The following is a 22869-nucleotide window of genomic DNA, read 5'->3' on the forward strand; positions in this document are numbered from 1 at the left end:
TGCTCCACATTAATGTGCTTGTTTTTTATAACATAAAAGCTATGGTAGCATAAAGGAAGACATGTTAAATTGTTGTATTTTTTAATAGACTTTAGAGCAGTTTTAGGTTCACAGCAAAACTGAGTCAAAACTACAAAGATTTATCTACCCCCTGTCCCCACACACTCACACCTCCTTCACTGTCAGTGCATGTGTAGTGCTGGATACCTTTTAGATAGGTGTTCAATAAATTATTAAATAAATACATGAGTCAATTATTTTGTTTCTGCCAACTACAAAGAATCATGACAAAGAAAATAGAGTAGTCCTCCAACTCATGGCATAAATTATGAATTACTCAATTTCAACAATCAGACCCCCAACTCAAAAACAAGTGTTATGCCTTTAAATGCAAGAATGTATTAAATTATTATTATTAAATTTAGATGTGTTATTTATTAATATTTCTAAATATTGAGACTTTATTATTTTAGATCAGTTTTGGGTTCACATCGAAATTTGGGAGAAAGTACAAAAGATTCCCATCTGCCTTCTCCCCCACACTCTGCAGTCTTCCACTAGCAACTTATGCAAACCAGGGTTACAATCAGTGAACCTCTAGCGACATTATCATCATCCAAATTTCTCAGCATGATGAAGCACAGAATTACTCTTCTACGGTAGAGAGGTGACTAGACATTTACCTCCAATCAGCTATAGATCACAAGCTGGAAATTTGACTGAGTTTTAATCTGGGTAGCTACTCTTCTTTAGACACATCATTTTGTTCACTCAGTTCTCAAAACAATGTTCCATTCCTATACTGCCAGAGTAGGTGATATGTTTGAATCAAATCTGTTTTTAAAACATAGAGTTTTAGTCAGGTTGCCCCAGGGAAAACAGACTTCAAGGTCCATAAAACTTGAAGCATCTTGCGTAGCATCTGATGAGATAGAAGCCGCTTCATAAGTATTTGTTAAATAAATAATTTGTATTTAATTATCTCCAGGAATCAACATACATTTTAACATTAAACTATTCAAAAACATGATTTTTAGTCTTGGGAAGAGTAGAATTTTTCCTTTTTTTCAATATTTTTACTTATGTTCTCATAGAGTGCTGTAACAGAAAAATACAGATAATTGAACTATGTAAAAGGTGGGATATAAAATATATTATAAAAAACAAAAAACTCAACCGATACAATTAGAAAAAATTCTCCCTACTTACATTTTAAGGAAATTTTCTTTAACCATGAAAAAAATCCACTATAGAAAAGGAAGCCTGTGCATTTTCTTTACAGAATGCTGTTAATCATTTCGTTTTCATGCTATTGGAAAATTTTCCTTTCCTTGAGAGATTCAAATAACCCTCCTTCCCCTATGGTCATAGTACTTTTTACTTACCTCTATTTTGCTACTTGTAGTTTACCAAAGTTGTTTATAGGGCTGCTTTTTTTGCAAACCCACAGAACAGGGAGAGAAAATGTATGTGGCATCGTCTGCTACATACATGCTCGATAGTCACTCAACTTATTCACTCAACGCATGTTTGTTTAGAACAAGGCTAAGCACAGGCCTAGGCAGTGAGTTCACAGCCTTCCAGCCGCCTGGAGCTGAAACAAGTGTAGAGATGTTTACAATCAGTGTAAATAAATGTGAAGAAAGGGGATGTATGAGGTGCAAGCAAGTAACCGACCTGAACCCCGACCTGTGGAATCAAGAATGACCTTAGAGACCACCAATGTGAAGCTTAAAGGAGAAATGGGTCAGGCGGGTAAAGAGGAGTTTAGGCAGACAGTGAGGGAAAAGTGTGCCAGGAAGAAGGAAAAGCAAGCAAATAGGCCTAGGGCATGAGGTAGAGGAGGAGGAGTAAGTGAGCTGTTCACCCTCTTTAAATGCTTTACATAATCCCTTTAATCTTCTGGGAGATAAGCATTATTATCCCCTTTTGTTTCAGCCTTTTGCTCTAATGATATTCAAATTTTACCCTCTAACCTAAGGAGTGAAGTGTTGGTCATACCCAATGCAATAAGTTGGAAGGCTAAGAAGGGAAAAGTCTGGGGCAAGCTACAAGGATGTAAACTTGAGATGCTGATCAGAGATGCCCAGAGCTTGATCTTATTAGTGCTGTCCTCCTTCCCTGGACTTTGAGAAAGCAGGGAGCTTTGTGCAGCTGACAGAAATCCCGCGGTGGTACACACTTCCTGACATCATGGCTGCTGATTCACCTTTAGGACTTGCCAGCTTCGGCTGATTTTGTCTTAATGCTGTTAAATTTGTGAAATAAGCCAGCTTTTTAAATATGAGATTTCTTCTAAATTCCTGGAAATCAGCTACTTCATGTATTTTCCTTCCTTCCTTCCATCTTTCCTTCCTTCCTTCCTTTTCTTTCTTTCTTCCTTTTCTTTCTTCCCTCCCTCCCTCCCTCCCTCCCTCCCTCCCTCCCTCCCTCCCTCCCTCCCTCCCTTCCTTCCTTCCTTCCTTCCTTCCTTCCTTCCTTTCTTTCTCTTTCTTTTCTTTCTTCCTTTCTTTCCTTTCTCTCTCTCTCTCTCTCTCTCTCTCTCTGTCTCTCTCTGTGTCTCTTTCTTTTCTTTTTTCTTTTGACAGAGTCTTGCTCTGTCACCCAGGCTGGAGTGCAATGGCATGATCTCGGCTCACTGCAACCTCCACCTCCCAGGTTCAAGCCATTCTCCTGCCTCAGCCTCTGTAGTAGCTGGGATTACGGGCATGTATCACCATGCGTGGCTACTTTTTGTACTTTTAGTAGAGATGAGGTTTCACCATGTCGGCCAGTCTGGTCTCGAACTCCAGACCTCAAGTGATCTGCCCGCCTTGGCCTCCCAAAGTGCTGAGATTACAGGCAGTGAGCCACTGGGCCCAGCCATGTATTTATTTTGGTTTCATCTTTAGCTTGCTGTGTATTTTCTTCCTTCTCTAAATCAAAGAACTGTTCTGTGTCATCCCTTTTTGTGGGCGTGAAGCGGGCACAGGAGACACCTCTGCGATCCTGGGAGGAAGGAGTGTGTGCATGAGTCTGCTAGTGCTGCCATAACAAAGTCCCATAGACTAGGCAGCTTAAACACTGACATTCACCCTCCCACAGTTCTGGAGGCTGGATGGCTGAGATCAGGGAGCTGGTTTCCTCTGAGGCCTCTGTCCTTGGCTTGCAGATCGCTGTCTTCTCCCTGTGTCTTCATGTGGTTTTCCTTCCAAAACTGTGTCCAAATTTCCTCTTCTTTTGAGGACACCAGTCATATTGGATTAGGGCCTACTCTAAGGACCTCATTTACCCTTAATTACCTCTTTAAAGGCACTATCTCCAAATATAGTCACATAGGTATACTGGGGCTAGGACTTGGGGTAACACAGTTTAGCTCATTGCAGTATACAACGTATTTCATGTCCTGTTTAGTTGCTGGGAATGTGTCTAGGAAAGTCTCTAGTGCTTAGTCCACTTGGAGATAGAAACATTTAAGAGAAGACCACGGGAGGAAAATGGACTTTCTTTGCCTTTGTGTAAGCGCCTTCATCTTCACTTCCATTCAAATTTCAGAGTACAAATTCAGAAATTTCTTCCAAACGACAGAAACCCACTTCCCTTTCCATCTTTCTGTTTTGTGAACTAGGAAACTTTGCCGGCTATAATTGTGGAGACTGCAAGTTTGGCTGGACGGGCCCCAACTGCGATCGGAAGAAACCGCCAGTGATTCGGCAGAACATCCATTCTTTGAGTCCTCAGGAGAGAGAGCAGTTCTTGAGTGCCTTAGATCTCGCGAAGAAGAGCCTACACCCCGACTACGTGATCACCACGCAACACTGGCTGGGCCTGCTTGGGCCCAATGGGACCCAGCCGCAGTTTGCCAACTGCAGTGTTTATGATTTTTTTGTGTGGCTGCATTATTATTCTGTTAGAGATACATTATTAGGTGGGTTTTTTCCTTGGCTGAAGGTATATTATTATAGATTTTGTTTGGGTTGAGGGTATGGCGGTGGGAAGTAATTTCATGCAAGTTAATTAACAAGAGAGCAACCTCAAGGCAGCCTTAGGTTTATAAAAGTCATAGAATTATCAAATACTGCCTGGAGTTAGAAAGACGTAGTTTCTTCCTGCACATTGGCTGCAGACACTTTAAATGTCCTCTCCTCTACTGTATCTTCTTGGTTCAAAGTGTTAACTCTTCTCTCTGAAGCTGTTAATCATCAAAAGCATGAGTTGGTGAAGTGGAAGTGAATTCCTTTTGATTTCAGAAGAAAATATTTGCAAATCTGGCCATGGACGCCCTCTCTGACCTTTTCTCCAAATTAGAGGAATTAACTGAACATGTGCCAAGGCACATGAAGCTTCTTTGGGTGGAATTAGAGTGCGCATGTTGGAAGTGGGTATCTTGTTAAACTCACATGATAGATCAACTTCGGGTGGATTTTAGGCAGTCTATCACATGATTGACATTCAGATAATCATTTATGGTACTCCTGCATGGTCCAGAACCCCCCGGTTTCTTGGAGCTGTATTGTCAAGGAAAAGTACAAGCTTAGCCACAGCAATGTAGAGTTTCTGCTGCTTAGCTATTTGCAACACAGTCATGTTGGATGCTTGAGAAATTGGTGACCTGGCCTTCCAGGTCTTAAAAATTGGGGCCTGGATAGGACTTGGAATGAGGTGGTTGTCTGTTATAAACGTCATGGATCAAGTAGGTTCAGCTTTGTCCTTAAAGGAAAGCCACAGACACCAATGTATTCTAGGAGGGCTTGACCCCCTCCTACATTCTTCTCATAGCAGTCCTTGAATGCATGGCTGTACATGCACCTGTCCCCATTTTTGGGGTCCTTCATTGGGGTCAGGATGAATGAAGACATCAAGCTCACTTTGAAGAGTGAGATTCTGATTTGGACACGTTCATCCCTCTGCTCATCACTTGTTTCCATTCACTTGATACCCTCTTGTGGTTGGGTTCTGCGAATTTGAAACCTTGCTCTGGATTAAACGTGAAACAGGGCTGTGTAGCCAACATCAGGGACAGCAGTGCTTTTCTCAGTGTGAGTCTTTTAAAACTTGCCTTACAGGTAAGCATCTGTCTTTCTTTATCGATAGATAAGGAGGCTCTTTTGGCTATAAACCTTTATAGTTTTCCTGTCATCACTCTGAGGAATTTTTGCTTTATGAGAGGGTAGTCTCTCAAGAGGAAAAGAAAATGATAGTTTCTGGTCATAGCTGGGAATTAAATTTATATTCATGTCTGTTCAACTCTCTGAAGTTATTATAGGTATTTTGAACAAGAACTAAAGTTAGCTAAAGTGTCTACATAACCATCAAAGCTGTTATAAAAAAGGGAAGAAGGATGGACCAGGTAGTAAGGAGGTCATTAAATCGTCCAGAGCTTTTCACTAAAATTGGCAGTTCCAGTGTCCAGCCTAAATGGCTTGAATGTATTTTTCTCTCTTCTGGTCTCAGTGAGCATGCTTGTCAGCTAGTAGTTATAACAGATTGATGGGTGAGGCAAAATACGTGAAAGTTCTTTTTGGTTACATAAATACTGCATTAGGACTAAGTGCAGTAGAAGTGACGATATTATTAATCCCTCCCTTTTAAATTTATACCTTTGTGAAACATAGGTTAGCAAATGCCTTTTAAAAATATAATTCATTTAGGTCTTAATGATCTATTCTTTTGGATAGTTTATTTCACCTGAATGGATTGTTGCTTACAAATTAAATATGTATCAGGGGCTGAAAGTCACCTGAATTTCCTGGATCTCTGCTAGAAATCAACCTTTTGACAGATAAAGGAGGATTTATCCTAAAAGTACTAGTTACTTCTGAAATTCATGTCATTGCTGTTGCTTTTGGAGAGAGAAATAACAAATTTTTTCTTACTACTATAAAACATCATGGACTTATTGGCTCTGTAGATACAGCCTAGGTAAGATTTAACATTTAAAAAATTCTATTCTGTCATCTCTAATATGTTTCCCAATTGTTTCAGGACCAGGACGCCCCTACAAGGCCATAGATTTCTCACATCAAGGACCTGCTTTTGTTACCTGGCACCGGTACCATTTGTTGTGTCTGGAAAGAGATCTCCAGGTAGGTCAAAACTATGCATTTAGTACTTTTAATTAAAAAAAAATTTATTGTATATATTTAAGCCATACAATGTGAGTTTTGATATACTTATCTTGATGTTCATATAAGGTAAGTGATTAGTGCACTAAAGCAAGTTAATATACTCAGCATCACATAGAAATATCTCTTTTTGTGTGTGTGTGGTAGGAGTACCTAAGGTCTGCTCTCTTGGCAAATTACCAGTACACAATACAACCTTAACTATAGTTTCAGACCTCTAGACTTATTTATCCTACATAACTGCAACTTTGCACCTTTCAGTCTACGTCTTCCCATTTCTCCCAGTCCCTTGTAACTACTATGTAACTCTCTTTCTATGTATTCATTGTTTCTTTTTCTTTTTTTTAATTTTCTTTAGATCCCACATATAAGTGAGATCATACAGTGTTTTCCTTTCTGTGTCTGGCTTATTTCACTTGGCATAATGTCTTCTATATTCGTCTATGTTGTTGCAAATGGCAGGATCTCCTTTTAAAAGGCTGAATAATATTCCATTGTATACAGTATATATATGTATATTATATATATAATATACACACACTGATTATATATATAATATATAATATGTATTTTGTGTGTATATAATATACACACACTGATTTATGTCACAGTTTCTTCATTCATTTATCCATCTGGTACTCTTAGTCTTGTTAGACATTTGGTTGAGATACATATCAGTCTTTGCCTTGTATGCTTTCTTGTTGTATCTGATGGCATGGATTAAATGACTAGTCCTGCCCTTTGCTTTTAGCGACTCATTGGCAATGAGTCTTTTGCTTTGCCCTACTGGAACTTTGCCACTGGGAGGAACGAGTGTGATGTGTGTACAGACCAGCTGTTTGGAGCAGCGAGACCAGACGATCCGACTCTGATTAGTCAGAACTCAAGATTCTCCAGCTGGGAAACTGTCTGTGATAGGTAATGGCTCGTATACCTGCAATGGTGTCCAGAGACAGTCTTTTCTGATGTCTGAGACATGGAGAAGTCACTTTATAGTTCTGTTTCTTAGGCATGTGGTATCCTATTTACATGTTTCTGAAAACAGTTTTCCTATGGGAGGTGGGATTTCAAAAATTCTAAGCTCTTTAATTAAAAGAATAGATATATCAAAATCACATTTGCGAATTGATTATGCTTGGTCATCATTCATTTTGAAGTCAGGTTCGTTTTATCAGGTTAGTGCAAATGTAATTGCGGTTTTTGCCATTAGAAGTAACAGCGAAAACTGCAATTACTTTTACACCAACCTAATCAAATTATGAGTAGTTCTTGCATTCAGTCAACATTTGCTAAGCACCACCATATCCTACGTGATGTAGTTACTGCCAAGAATACAAAGATGAGCGAAATAAAACCTCCCTTTTGAATATTGTCTTGTATTAACAAAGATAGATTTCTTGTAAGTAAATTACAATTGAGTGTGAGAAGCACTGTAATAGATGTATACACAAAGACAAGAAGAGAGTCTGGGCAAGTCCCAAAGAGGCAGAGATGGTGGTTCTGAGAATGGAAGGGGCACAGGCCTTAGTCAGGTGTAGAGGAGGGTGAGGGGAGTGTGGGAGGGCAGTGGGTGAGTCCTTGGTAGAGGGAGCATCATTCGTGAAGTTAGATAATTCTCTGGAAACAGCCTGATATGGCTGAGCCATGGGATGCTGGTGAGTTGAGGAGGACAGGGGCTTGGGGACAGCCAGGGAAGGATGGTCTCTGACATGCTAAAGACTTCACACACAGGTCAGTGGCCTGGCGTGCAGCCCATGAAGAGTTCTGTCCTCAAAGACTCCTTGAATTTGTTTCTCTGTCCTGGAACACATTACAGCAAAAAATTTCCCAAGAGGCTCTTCACCTTCCTTTATTCATTTTTTCCCTCCAAAATCCATGTCCCCCCCACCCCGTGCCTCTTTATTTTGAAACAGGGTCTCACTCTGTCACCAGGCTGGAGTGCAGTGGTGTGATCTTGGCTCACTGCAACCTCTGACTCGATTCTCCTGCCTCAGCCTCTTGAGTAGCTGGGATTACAGGTTTGCGCCACCATGCCTGGCTAATTTTTGTATTTTTAGTAGAGATGGGGTTTCACCATGTTGGCCAGGATGGTCTCGATCTCCTGACCTCATGTAATCTGCCTGCCTTGGCCTCCCAAAGTGCTGGGATTACAGGCCTGAACCACCACGTCTAGCCTCAGAATCCCCGTGTTTTAAACCCCACTGCTCTACTTTCCTCCCAGATCCTTAGACTGCTCTAGGGCACAGAGCTCAGGCTTCCCCTGCCCCCAGGCTTCACTGCCAACACCCTGAGCCTGAGCAGGTACGCGTTTTGAGGGGCCCAGGCCCAGCTAGCAGGGACTTCGTCTTCCACATCCTGTGCATCTCCTCCGGTGCTCAGAACAGTGCTCCACGAGTAGGGACATCATCAGTGCTCTTTCCGTGACTGAGCTTAATTCCATCAAGCGCTGTTTCCCACCGTACCTTGGGATAGTAGAGGATGGTAAGTGAAAAGAGATTTCTGTCATCAAGTAAATTTACAGAAGGCTGAATTTAAAAGGTTTTTACATTTTTAGAATGTCTTCAAGCCTTCCATAGATAAATGTGTTAGGCTTTTTCAAGAGGAGCCTAACCTTAGCTGACCCTGGAGCTCTTACTTCACGGGGCATCCCATTGGAATCCACTTTGGGAAATGCTGCCTGGGAGCCCTTGGAGACCTTTTTTAGCTTAGGGTTTAGGTCCTGGCCTCTTTCATCCCTGTGGATGTGCTGATTCTATTCTCACATACTCAGTCCTACACCTAATCATGAAAACCCTCACAATAACATCTTTAAATTTTTATCTCTACCAGTGAAATAATGGTCTGCCCTTTGGGAGACCAAGGTGTGAGGGTTGCTTGAGGCCAAGACTTCAAGACAAGCCTGGGCAATGTAGTTAAACCCTGTCTCTACAAAAAGTTTAAAAAGTTAGCCCAGCTGGGCGCGGTGGCTCACGCCTATAATCTAAGCACTTTGGGAGGCCGAGGTGTGAGGAACATCTGAGGTCAGGAGTTTGAGACCAGCCTGACCAACATGGTGAAACCCTGTCTCTACTTAAAATACAAAAATTAGCTGGGCATGGTGGTATGAGCCTGTAGTCCCAGCTACTCAGGAGGCTGAGGCAGGAGAATTGCTTGAACTACAGGAGGCAGAGGTTGCAGTGTGCCATTGCACTCCAGCCTGGGCTACAGAGTGAGACTCTGTCTCAAAAACACAAAAATAAAACACAAAAATTGGCCAGTTGTGGTGATGTGCACCTGTAGTCCCAGCTACTAGGGAGGCTGAGGTGGGAGGATTGCTTGAGCCCAGGAGTTCAAGGCTGCAGTCAGCTGTGATCTTGCCACTGCACTCTAGCCTGTACAACAGAGTGAGACCCTATCTCTAAATAAAAAAGAAAAAAATAAATAGAAAGAAAGAAACACTATTCTGATGGTGGAATCCAGGCCACAGCAGGCATGTAGGATATAATGTCTTATGGACATGGGAACTTCTCAGCCCGTGCTGAGCACATAACTATCGATACTCTACTACCTTGGCACGTTTTCCAATGCAGCGTTTCTTCTAATATCTCCCCTTTGTGTACTTTCATCTGCTTTTACTCTGACTTCCCCTGTTTGCCTTCAATTTGCCTAAAATACTTTCGTAATTTTACATGTCACTTCTGCCAAAACTGGTTTGCTCAGCATAATATGAACCATCCTATTCTCCCTTCAGTTACTCAAGATTCAAATGCACACAATAGGAGTCATTTTGCCTTGTAAACCCTCTCACTGTCTTTCCAACAGAATGGTAATGATTATTCATATTTATACCCATGTCCATATTTTGTACATCTACATTTTTGGAATTTCTCAACCCATAATGGCTTTCAGGTATAGTACTTTTTACCACGTATTGTTAACTCTGGTAAAGTAATTGTAATAAAATTTTACCATGACTGTGACCCTGATTGGTTTGCTTGGCGCAAATTTATAATACCATCCACAAGTTAAGACATATTACTTTTTGTTTTTGTTTTTGTTTTCTTCTTGAGACAGAGTCTCACTCTGTCACCAAGGCTGGAGGGCAGTGACATGACCTCTGCTCACTGCAGCCTCCGTCTCCTGGGTTCAAGCGATTCTTCTGCCTCAGCCTCCTGAGTAGTTGGGACGACAGGCACACATCACCACACTCAGCTGATTTTTGTATTTTTAGTAGAGTCAGGGCTTTGCCATATTGGCCAAGCTGGTCTCGAACTCCTGGCCTCACGGGATCCACCTGCTTTAGCCTCCCAAAGTGGTAGGATTACAGACGTGAGCTACCGCACCCAGCCAAGACATATTATTTTATATCTTATTACAAATCTTAGCTTGGAGGACTACAACCACCGGGTCACCTTGTGCAATGGAACCTATGAAGGTTTGCTGAGAAGAAATCAAATGGGAAGAAATAGTGTGAAATTGCCAACCTTAAAAAACATACGAGATTGCCTGTCTCTCCAGAAGTTTGACAATCCTCCCTTCTTCCAGAACTCTACCTTCAGTTTCAGGTGGGTGCTCTTAGCTCTGCTGGACCTGCATGTACAGTACAGGTTTTCATGCATCTGGTTGTAATGAACTGGAAGGAAACCCAGGTTTTGGGGGTTGCCTACGAAGCTAAGTGATGGAGAGAGGCTTAGTAAGAGAAGTTAGCAAGGGGTTGGTGTGAGGAAAGTCTTTACCCATCTACTATGACTGACAATGTGGTTTTAATACCTTCTAACTTAGCTGTTCAAAACCATCTTTTGTATTTCTAATTGCTGTACATTAATAGGTCCAGTCTTCAGAACCAGGATACTTCATTAAATATAGTGTTTTTTCAAGGCCCATGCCCTTTCTCTTTTCTTTCTTATTTTTAAAAATGTTGATATTAGAAATTTATCAGCCATACACCTTAATAGTGGGGTCTGAGATCTCAGAGGAGTATTGCAGACTAAATTCAACTCAAATCATAGCATAGCAATGACATTACAATACTTAACATTTAAAGACCACTATTAATCTTCCACCACAGGTTGGGCATGGTGCTCATGCCTGTAATACTAGTTCTTTGGGAGACCAATGAGGGAGGACTGCTTGAGTCCAGGAGTTTGAGACCACCTGGGCAACACAGCAAAACCCTGTCTCTACAAAAAAATATTAAAAAGTAGCCACGTGTGGTGGTATGTACCTGTAGAGGCGGGCCTAGAATTTAAGCACATCTCAAAATCACTAAAGAAAAACATATTTCATGCCCTGCTCCCAGAGTTTCTGATTCAGTAGGTATAGGCTGTATCTTAACAATTTGCCTTTCTAAGCAAATCCCAAACAATGCTAGTTAAGGTGTTCTGAGCACTGCATTTTGAGAACAACTCCCCTAACTCAAACATATAGGAAATGCAATCTATTTTAATAGCACTTTTGTCACAATGAAAAATTAATTCATCCTCCTTTTCAAAGCAACCTTAAATGTTATCCTTCCCCCACCTTTGACACTACTCTGAAGGCTGTGTCCAACCCCAGCAGACTCTGAGCCATGCTACACTTAACAGAACCTCTTCATGTGAGTTCAGCCTACCCTGCCCCGGTCCCATACAAATTGTCTTTAAACACAGGTAAGAGAGGGAGAGAGAATCCAGTTTTGGAGAAGATCTTTAATCTATCTACCACCCCCTTTTTGGACCCATCTTTGTTTAAAATCTTATTTATAAATGTATTTCATAATTTTTAAAGTCTTTTTATGGTGGTAGAAATTTTTTTTTCTTTTTCTGTAGAACCAGGGTCTTGCTGTGTCACCCAGGGTAGAATGCAGTGGCACAATCATGGCTAACTGTAACCTCAAACTCCTGGGCTCAAGTGATCCTCCTATCTCAGCCTATTGAGTACCTGGACCTTCAGTCAAGCTGAAGGTCTATTTGGTTGAGAAATATAAATATCAGATTAAATGTTAAATAAAATATTGATCGCAATCATGTGCTGGGCATGGTACTGAACCCTGGCAATGAATATCTGAAGAAAGCACAGAGCCTGCTCTCCAAGGGTATGAGAGACAGGTATGAAGGTTGTCACACAGTACACAAAAGAGATATAATTCAGAAATAGCATTGATTAGGAGTTATCTCGCCTTACAGAGGATTATCGTTAAAGTTTGGGCCTAATTCTTGGTGAATTTGTTATGACAGAGCTTCCCATATACCTACCCAATCTCAAATTAGAAAACTATCATCTAGGCTGAAAACAACAAAAAAGAGACCTTTATCAGTCTTTGTCTGTTGTCACTGATATACTTGTTTCTCCCAGGAATGCCTTGGAAGGGTTTGATAAAGCCGATGGGACTCTGGATTCTAGAGTGATGAGCCTTCATAATTTGGTTCATTCCTTCTTGAACGGGACAAACGCTTTGCCACATTCAGCTGCCAATGATCCCATTTTTGTGGTATGTCAAAGACTCAGAATGCATGAAAATTTTCTAGATAATATGTCAGATTTATTTTTTTCCATACAATTAAGATTTGGCAGTGTTTTATTCTCTGTGTGAACAACGTGATGTGTGCAAATGTAAATTAATGTCCATCTATACCATAGAGATGGTTAGGTAGCATTTGAAGGCCCTAATCAGAACCCATGCTTCAGGGATGATTCACTTTTGGATGATCTTAGGCAAGAGTTTATAATTCCACTGGTGAATTCATAAATTAGCATAATAATAAATGATTTTTCATTGGCTAAATGAGTGTTGTTGAGGTCCATTAGTCCACACAATCCACCTTCAATGTGTTACCTGTAGGAAAGAGAGGTTCTGTTAGCCAGAAAAGGGGAGGAGAATGGAGAGGGCATGCTGGACATTTAAACCTCCTATGCCAACTTGAGTGAGCTTTACTTGAGAAAGAAGAAAAGCAGCCCCTGACATCCAAGAGCTGGCCTGGTGCTATCAACCAGGTCTTGATGTCCCCTGTTGGACATAAACAATCTCAGTAGAACATCGACAGCAGACGAGGCCACTCTGTGCCCGTGATGGATCAGGACAAAAATAAGATAACTCCATAACCGTGTCTGAGCACAGACAAATTACGAATATTGTCCAAGTCACAAGATGCATGACATCCCCTTTCCTGGCTAATATAAGCAAAAAATGACAAATGCCTTCACCAACGGCATTAATACAAAAACTCACATTTGAGGCAATTTAATTTATTAATCTGATTCATACTTCTGACGTGTAATAATGCAGACAGTAAACAGGATTGCTGTTGACTGTGCGGGAGCCTCACAGTTGTTTAAATTTCAGTGTGATGAACTCCTTTGGTATATCAGTTTAATTTCTGTCTCACTTTAAAACAAAAGAAGAAAACTGCCAGGCATGGTGGCTCATGACTATAATCTCAGCACCTTGGGAGGCTGAGGAGTTCGAGACCAGCCTGGGCAACATTGTGAGACCTTTTCTCTACCAGAAAACTTTATAAATTAGCTGGACATGGTAGCATGCACCTGTGGTCTCAGCTACTTGGGGGGCTGTGGTGGGAGGATCACTTGAGCCTGGGAGGTTGAGGCTGCAGTGAGCCATGATCGTGCCACTGCACCCCAGCCTGGGCAACAGGGTGAGACCCTGTTTCAAAAACAAAAACAAACTGAACAAAACTTAACAATAAGATTGTAAATTTTACATTTCTGAACTTTTTTAGTGTTTTTGTTTGTTTGTTTTTTGAGACAGAGTCTTGCTCCATTGCCCAGGCTGGAGTGCAGTGGCGCTATCTCGGCTCACTGCAACCTCTGCCTCCCGGGTTCAAGTGATTCTTCTGCCTCAGCCTCCCAAGTAGTTGGGACTACAGGTGCACACCACCATGCCCGGTTAAGTTTTGTATATTTACTAGAGACAAGGTTTTACCATATTGGCCAGGCTGGTCTCGAACTCCTGACCTCCTGATCTGCCCGCCTCAGCCTCCCAAAGTGCTGGGATTACAGATATGAGCCACTGGGCCCAGCCTTTAGTTTTTAGAGTATGTTCATCCCCTGGTGAACTTTTCTAAGACAAACAAAATGAGGAAGAACAAGTCAGGGCCACATTGTTCAGCTGCCCTAGTCAATGCTCTCCAGTCTGTGACCTCTAGGAATACAGTGTAGTTGAATACATTGGTCTGTTATTCCTTGCAGGGAGAGAATGGAGGACTGTGGAGAGTCTCAGCCAGTGGGTGCTGGAAAAGACAGAAAGGATTTGGGCTTGTGCCAGGTGATTTGGGGAGGACTTTTGGAAGCTCTGCTCTGAATCGGATGTTGTCAGGAAGCAGGGGTATGCTTCCTGATTCTATGATTGGGTGTCTTGATAGAGTAATTATATGTGTATATGGGGCAGACTAGACTGAGGTTAAAGCCATAATTGGTAAAACAGCAGCAGATGCTCATATTAGCCAGGAAAGGGGATGTCATGCCTTTTGTGTCTTGGACAATGTTCATAATTTGTCTGTGCTCAGATATTATGGGGTTTTCTTGTTTCTGTCCTGATCCGTCATGGTTACTATGTGAGGACTGCAGCTAGAAGGCTCAGGAAGAGCGTCTTCACCAGGAACCAAATCAGCTGGCACTTTGGTCTTCAGACCTCCTGGCCTCTACAACTGTGGCATATAAATTTCTGTTGCTTAAGCCATCCCATCTGTGGTCTTTTGTTATGGCAGCCTGAGCAGACTAAGACACATTGCTAAGATTAACATTAAGGCGAGGAAAATTCTGGAAAAAAACCAGAGAGTCTTTGGATACCATACAGTCTAACTGAATAACAATATAAACTCAAAATATAATATATTCAGAGTGGCCTTGTCTGCTGTCGATGTTCTATGAAATTGTTAATGTCTGATAGGGGGACATCAAGGCCTCGTTGATCGTGCCAGGCCAGCTCTTGAATGTTAGGGACTGCTTTTCTAAGTATAGGTCACTCAAGTTGTCGTAAGAGATTTAGACAACATAAACATTCATGTTTCAGTAGCCAATCCCCAACAGTGCTTCTGCTTTACGGATACTAAACTCACCATCATCTATTTTAACCCTGTCTGTGTGTCTTCTGAGTTACATGTCTTGAATAGATAGTTTTGGAGCAATTACAAGAAGAAATTTCACCTCCTTTCTTATTTTGCGAGTATTTTGAGTTTATCTTGTTATTCAGTTAGATTGTATGGTATCCAGAGACTCTCTGTTTTTTTTTTCCAGAATTTTCCTTGCCTTAATGTTAATCTTAGCAATGTGTCTTAGTCTGCTCAGGCTGCCATAACGAAAGACCACAGACTGGATGACTTAAGCAACAGAAATTTATATCCCACAGTTCTAGAGGCCAGGAGGTCTGAGACCAAGGTGCCAGCTGATTTGGTTCCTGGTGAAGACGCTCTTCCTGAGCCTTCTAGCTGCGTCCTCACATAGCGGAGGGAGAAAGAGCATAAACTCTCTGATGCCTCTTTTTACGATAACACTAATCCAGGGCCCTACTATTCTGACCTCATTAAACCTTAATGACCTCTTTCTAGGCTCTGTCTCCAAATACAGTCACATTGTAGGTTAGGGCTTCAACATATGGATTTTGGGGGAACACAATTCAGTCTGTATATAGCATTTATAATGCATCGTCAAACCATCAGTTTATAGAAGTTTGTTTTTCTTTTCTTTTTTCTTTTTGAGATGGAGTCTCACTCTGTTGCCCAGGCTGGAATGCAGTGGTGTGATTTTGGCTCACTACAACCTCCGCCTCCCAGGTTCAAGTGATTCTCCTGCCTCAGCCTCCCAAGTAGCTGGCATTACAGGCACGTGCCACTGCACCTGGCTAATTTTTGTATTTTGAGTAGAGTCAAGGTTTCACCATGTTGGCCAGGCTGGTCTTGAACTCCTGACCTCAAGTGATCCTCTGGCCTCGGCCTCTCAAAGTGCTGAGATTATAGGCGTGAGCCACCGCACCCAGCTGGAAGTTTGTTTTTCTAGACTTTTGGGAGGCTTCATGACTGATTACAAGTCAATCAGTTTTACTTGATACAGACCAGGGCAATCTTGGGAATGTAATTGAACCACATGGAGCTTCTGTTTCCCACTCTGCAACGTGTGGGTCTCAACCCGATCAGTGGTGAAAATGTTGTACTCAGTGAAGTGATTCTTAGTAGATTAGGACAATAGGAAACCGGTCTAGAGCCTGTCAAGTACAATACAAATGTTATCATAAAAATAATAACGTGTTTTATAATGGTCAGAATTAGAGAACCATATGTTAGGTTTAGATTTTCAAACCTTAATTAAGATTTCTTATCTTGTTCTCCAAAGCAGTCATGCCCTAAGACGTTTTACTAATAAGCACAAAGTCAGAAGTATTTCACAGGTGATTATTAGTGTTACTCAACCCAGGGTACAAAAAAAAGGAGCTATGAAGAGGGAGAGTGAAGGTATAGCCTTCAGTGACTCTAAGCTCGCCTGATGGGTGTGAAGTAGCTTTCTGGGGCTCCTAGAGAGGTTAAAAACATAGTCAGGTGAGCTTCAAGAAATCCTGAGACGGAATTAGTTGGTAGAGTTGTTCTTTCCTTTGAAAACATGTTTCTTTCCTCATATTTGCATAGTAGCAATAAATGAAGGGGTTGTCAGAAGTCTGAATTAATGGTCTAACAAGGTGGGGGCTTATTTAACAAGATGGGGGCTTATCTGTGACGCCGCCACAGCGATTTTTGCTTTTCTCTAGAATGCCTGCCTTGTTCGATGATTCTAACTTGATGGTTCAGATCATTTTTTCTGGCTATCGTCTCAGCCATAGCTTTTGCCAAGCATTTCTGGTGTCTGCTTTCTCAGCCATACATCCGCACATCTATTTATCTATACTATACATCTCTAAGTATTTATTAAAGCATACACTGTCAACTGTACAATTTATACACACAATTCATATTCATAAGAAAAAATGTCACAGTACTCCTTATCCAGTACTCCAATATGTTATAAGTAGAATAGCAGAATCCTCTGATAAATTAAGGATTATACCCCAACTCTTTCTCTCCTATTAAAAGTGATGCTAGTAATTTGATTTTCTGCATCCCAAGTCTCCAGGATTGCTAAACCTTATCTCCTTCTTTTGAGCAAGCCCACCCAGTGGACGGAAATTGGCAACATTTTTCTGTAAATAGCCAGGTAGCAAATATTTTGGGCTTTGGAGCCAGATGTTCTCTGTTGTAACTACTGAATTCTGCCCCTGTAGCATGAAATCAGCCATAGATCATGCATAAACAAATGAATGTGGTGTTGCAATGAAACTTTATTTACAAAAATAGGTTGTAGGCTCTGTTAGGCCCTCAGGCTTTAATTTATCAACCTGTGGTGTAAAGGATTCACTGCTCTTCTTTGTATTAGTTTGTAGTAAGGATAGTAGGAATCTCTCTCTCTCCCTCCCTCTCTCTCTCTCTCTTTTTAAGAGACAGTCTCTCTCTGTTGCCCAGGCTGAAATGCAGTGGCGTGATCATAGCTCACTGGAGCCTCGAACTTCTGGGCTCAAGTGATCCTCCTGCCTCAGCCTCCCAAGAAGCTAGGACTATAGCCACGTACCACTATGCCCAGCTTTTTTTTTTTTTTTTACTTTTTATTTTTGTAGAGATGAAGTCTTACTAGTGTTGCCTAGGCTGGTCTCAGAACTCCTAGCCTCAAGCAATCCTCCCACCTTGGCCTCCCAAAGCACTGGGTGAGCCACCATAGCTGGCCTGTAGTAGGGATATCCCTTTAGTCATATTTCTCCTTCTGCTTTAGGGGGGAAGCTCACATTGTAACTTAATGGATGAGAAATCCCGTGACTTAACATGGTTCAGAGATATAAGACATTTAATCATCTTTGTCTTCGTTGCTTTTAATGTACTTAATGTTAAAATTTTATTTTCTTTAGTAGTATGTGTAATATACAAATAAGCAAAAAGCCACAGCCTTTCGTTAAAGGCATAGAATGAATAATGTTTTGGTACTAGCTCCAGAACTCACAATTACTTCAGGCTATTTTCAAAGAGTTTTATGCTGAAGCCAATTCAGCTTTAAATGATTTTTCACATATTGAGATCCAGGTTAAAGCATTTCAGTTAACAGAGTTATAGCTTCTGGAATTTCAAATTCACGAGGCAATTCATGCAAATATATTGCACATGACATTTATTAAAATTATTTTTTGTGAAATCTCTTCAAGCAATAGAGCTACAAAATTGTATGTGATCACAATAATGAGAAAAGAAGGCAGAACATTAAAGTGCAGGAAAAACTCCAAAGCAATTTCTAGTAATTCCTAAGGTAATTGAGGCAAATGCACACATTTATCATGGAAAATAAGATTAGGCCAGAGAAATGCTAAGTGCTGTCTTCAATATTAAATTTAGATATAATCCAGAAAAGAAAAAAAAAAAAAAAAAGGAAACCAACAGACTGTAAACTTATTTAAATGCCAAGAAAGAAACTATGTTACATAGTGGTAATTTCCTTCCAATTCCTAAAGATACTATTCTTAAGAGTATACTTGGATGTTATCCTTTTAGAAAGTATATTTGGTGAGTTCTAAGTTCCTTCAGTTCCTCAGTGACTGGGGGGGTCCATAGGTTCCATGATAAATACTAAACAGCTCATGCCTGTTTTCCACCTTGTACATTGACATTCTAAATGGAATACAACATACAATAGTCTTATTACTCATCAGTGTATAAAATAGGTTCATTAATTTAGAAATATGCAGCAGGAGAAAATGAATTTCTGAACCACACATAGCTGATGGACTACCCTAAGTTAACCCTGTAAGAGCCCTTCTGAGTCTGCTCTTCTAGGCTACAACAAAGTTAGTGAAATCAAAAGCTCACAATTACAGGTATAAATAATTCTGTGTTAGAGTGAGTTTAGTTGAAATATAAAAAAAGGATAGGTGTATCAGTCTGTTTTCATGCTGCTGATAAAGACATACCCGAGGCGGAGTAATTTATAGAGAAAAAGAGGTTTAATGTGCTTACAGTTCCACGTGGCTGGGGAGGCCTCACGATCATGGTGGAAGGCGAAAGGCACATCTTACATGGTGGCAGACAAGAGAGAACTTGTGCAGGAAAATTCTCATTTGTAAAACCATCAGTTCTCATGAGACTTATTCACTATCATGAGAAGAGCATAAGAAAGACCCACCCCCATGATTCAATTACATCCCACTGGGTCCCTCCCACAATGTGTGGGAACTGTGGGAGCTACAATTCAAGATGAGATTTGGGTGGGGACACAGCCAAACCATATCAATAGGTCATTGCTTTTTTCTTCCCAAGAGTGAAGCATTTAAAGATATATCCATTTCGCTTTACTTTAAATAAGAAAAATCATAATTAGACTAATATTTTAAAAAATTAAAATAACATTGTTTTATGTGAAATTTTTATTTTTAGTGGTTTTATGATTTTTATATTATTTATAATTACAGAAATGTTGGTGAAAAAAGTTTTTAAATGCCTGTAATTCCATCTCAATGTTTTTGCTTATTTCTTTTCATCTTCTCATATGTTTTATGCAGTTGCAATTATAGTCATCCCTCAATATCTTGAGGGGATTAGTTCCAGGACCCCCCACCATGGGTACCAAAATCTGTGGCTACTGAAGTCACTTATATAAAATGGCATAATATTTGCATATAAGGTACACACATCCTTCTGTATACTCTAAATCATGTCTGGATTACTTATAATTGGATACAGAGGACCATCTGTATAAGGCACCTATTACATATGATATCCCATTATCACTTAATTTATTTAAAGTCGTTGCATGGTTTTCTAAACTTTTTCGTCTTAAAATCTTAGTGCACACAGAAGTTTCAAAATATAAAATGTATAAAATGAAGTCCATATTATCACTACCACCTTCTAGCAAACAATACCATTTTTTTCTAATTTTCCAGATATATTTTATAAATACACAAATATGTTTATATATTTATCCACATGGTAGCATATTATAGACCCCTGTGTCCCTTTGCCTTCCCCCCACTTTTTTAAAAAAAAATTATTCCAAATCATTTCAGTTCCAAAGGGCGTTCTTATTCCTTTTTGTATAGCTGTATAGTATTCTGTTACATGGATTTATCCTGAAATGTATTATTTTAATTTTAAATTTAAGATTTTAAACTATTTTCTATGGATGGACATTTAGGTGATTTCTAATCTTTTACTTTACAATGCTACAACAAACGTCCTTGAACATGTAAGCTAAGTAAAGAGAATAGAATCCCTGGCTTAAAGGGTAAAAAAATGCATTTGAAATTTGATAAATGTTACAGAATTGCCTCTAGAAGGTTGGACAATACTCTCTCCTAATACCTGTGTTTCACCTATGTGTCAGAGCCACAGTTCCCCCATCATTCCCTCTCATTATGCTCTTTGTCCCTGTGTCATCACGCTTTTTCATCTTTGTCAACCTGATAGGTGAAAGGGCATTTTAGCAAGTTTTAATTTGCATTTCTCTTCTTATAAGTGAAGGCCAGGCCAGACGCAGTGGCTCACACCTGTAATCCCAGCACTTTGGGAGGCCGAGGCAGGTGGATAACCTGAGGTCAGGAGTTTAAGACCAGCCTGGCCAACATAGTGAAACCTTGTCTCTAATAAAAATACAAAAATTAGCCGGGTGTGGTGTTGGGCACCTGTAGTCCCAGCTACTTGGGAGGCAGAGGCAGGAGAATCACTTGAACCTAGGAGGTGGAGGTTGCAGTGAGCCAAGATCACGCCATTGCACTCCAGCTTGAGTGACAAGAGCAAAACTCTGTTAAAAAAAAAAAAAAAAAAAAAAGTGGCCGGGCGCGGTGGCTCAAGCCTGTAATCCCAGCACTTTGGGAGGCCAAGGCGGGCGGATCACGAGGTCAGGAGATCGAGACCATCCTGGCTAACACAGTGAAACCCCGTCTCTACTAAAAAATACAAAAAAACTAGCTGGGCGAGGTGGCCGGCGCCTGTAGTCCCAGCTACTCGGGAGGCTGAGGCAGGAGAATGGCGTAAACCCGGGAGGCAGAGCTTGCAGTGAGCCGAGATCCGGCCACCGCACTCCAGCCTGGGCGACAGAGCGAGACTCCGTCTCAAAAAAAAAAAAAAAAAAAAAAAAAAAAAAAAAAAAAGTGAAGTCCAGCATCTTTTCAGACATTCAAAAAAAAAAAAAAAAAAAATCAGTTTGCACCTCCTTTTCTGTGATCTGTCTGTTCATAACTTTTGTTTGTGATCATGACTTCTGGAAAAAGAAAAAAATAACCCTAAAGATCCAAAAACGTCAGAATTAATGAAAGTAATTTGTTCTCTGTGTGAGTAACAAAATACAACATTCTCTTTCAATATTTTATTTTCCCGGAAAACCTAATAATCTGGTTATGTAAAGTTGTATTTTGTAGGTTTTATTAGTTTATGGAAAAAGAATATGATCACTGAAAACATATTCAACCTCTAGAACAGTACCTGACACTTAGTTCTGTACATATTTGTGAGGACAGTGTCTTATTATTGTAAATCTATTCTGTGACAGCTCCTATGTGAGATGTCATGCAAAGCTCACCTCTTAAATGAACAAATCCCTATATAGTAAACTACTCTTCTTGTTTTAAACACAGGGAAAATAAAGTTTAGAGAGGCTAAGAAATGTGTCAAGGTCACATCAACCAGTAAGTGGCTGAGCAGAGATTTATAAGAAAAGTTTCCTATTAAAAAATCTCCCCGTGTTCAATCTTTCAACTACCATTTTGCCTTTTGTCAGTTTAGACAATTCTTAACTCAGTCTCTTCACAATTGCATTCATTATAGCTGAGGATATTAAGTCCCGTTAGGTCATATTAATAGGAATTAACACGAATTGGTGAAGGGCAGATGTGAATAATTTTGCACGGCTTTTGAAATGATAGAGTCATTGCTTTTATTGTGAGGATGTATTTATGCTTTTTAAATGTCACATTTCCTTATTTAATACTAGTTTTTAAATAGCAGGTGCACAGTTACTACCTCCTAAGTAGCATAACATCTTGATGAGTTTTGTAAGAGCTGAGGTATCAGAGAGGGTGGCTGGACCCCTCTCTGGCTCCCCAGGGTGGCAGGATTTCTACGGGCTAGGCTGGGGGCTGGCTTGTTTTCTTTAATCTTACAGGTGGTAAGTGTTACCTGAATGGGTTGTCTTCAACTCTAGACTTTATAAGGATAAATGCATACTCTATTGAGAAGAACTAAACCTATGAATTACATTCAATTCATTCTTGATAAAGTATGAATATAATGACAAACCACAACTTACATACAAATCTAAGATGGTTCTAGCATTGAGTTGAGTTCCTCTCTCCTAGAGTTTTCATGATTAGGTAGCCAAGAATGGCCTGAGAGGTAGCTTTGTCTCTATCTAGAATCTCTTCTAGCATCACCTTGGTTCTGTTTCTCCAACCTGTAATGTCAGCTTATATGCATGTTGAACTGGTCACTTCTTTTAAAGTTGAGCTAGCAGAATCTTCCTGTAGTCCTCTGCATCTGTTCAGAGTTTAATTCTTGAAGAACAAGCTTTTTTTCCTAAAGGGTTTGGAATTGGCATTTCTAATTCTCTTGATTTTTTTTTTTTGTATGCATGCTGTTAGAGCTTGTATACAATGTATATTTTGTACATTTTTACACACATATAGTATACAAGGCTATTATACAAGTCTGTGTGGGGGGATGTGTTCCTGATATAACTCCTCCAAAATACCTGAGAAATACTTTCTGTTTTGCCTGCTCAGGGTGCTATAAAAGAA

At 40.3% G+C, this 22869-nt stretch overlaps 1 protein-coding gene across 2 annotated transcripts in view; it reads left to right on the forward strand.

Annotated features, from left to right (window-relative positions):
- The window catches only part of DCT (dopachrome tautomerase), a 42479-nt gene that overhangs the window by 7188 nt on the left and 12422 nt on the right, over positions 1 to 22869 (forward strand). The window contains exons 2-7 of one of the 2 annotated variants that reach the window (XM_010358899.2): positions 3608 to 3907; positions 5965 to 6065; positions 6856 to 7022; positions 10469 to 10648; positions 12417 to 12552; positions 20274 to 20324. In XM_010358899.2, the coding sequence (XP_010357201.2) occupies positions 3608 to 3907; positions 5965 to 6065; positions 6856 to 7022; positions 10469 to 10648; positions 12417 to 12552; positions 20274 to 20324 (935 nt within the window). The remainder of the gene's footprint in view (positions 1 to 3607; positions 3908 to 5964; positions 6066 to 6855; positions 7023 to 10468; positions 10649 to 12416; positions 12553 to 20273; positions 20325 to 22869) is intronic. The other variant, XM_010358900.2, reaches the window with a different exon arrangement.

The sequence above is a fragment of the Rhinopithecus roxellana genome, chromosome 18 (genome assembly GCF_007565055.1).
Source record: "Rhinopithecus roxellana isolate Shanxi Qingling chromosome 18, ASM756505v1, whole genome shotgun sequence".
In the NCBI taxonomy this organism is placed as follows: Eukaryota; Metazoa; Chordata; class Mammalia; order Primates; family Cercopithecidae; genus Rhinopithecus; species Rhinopithecus roxellana.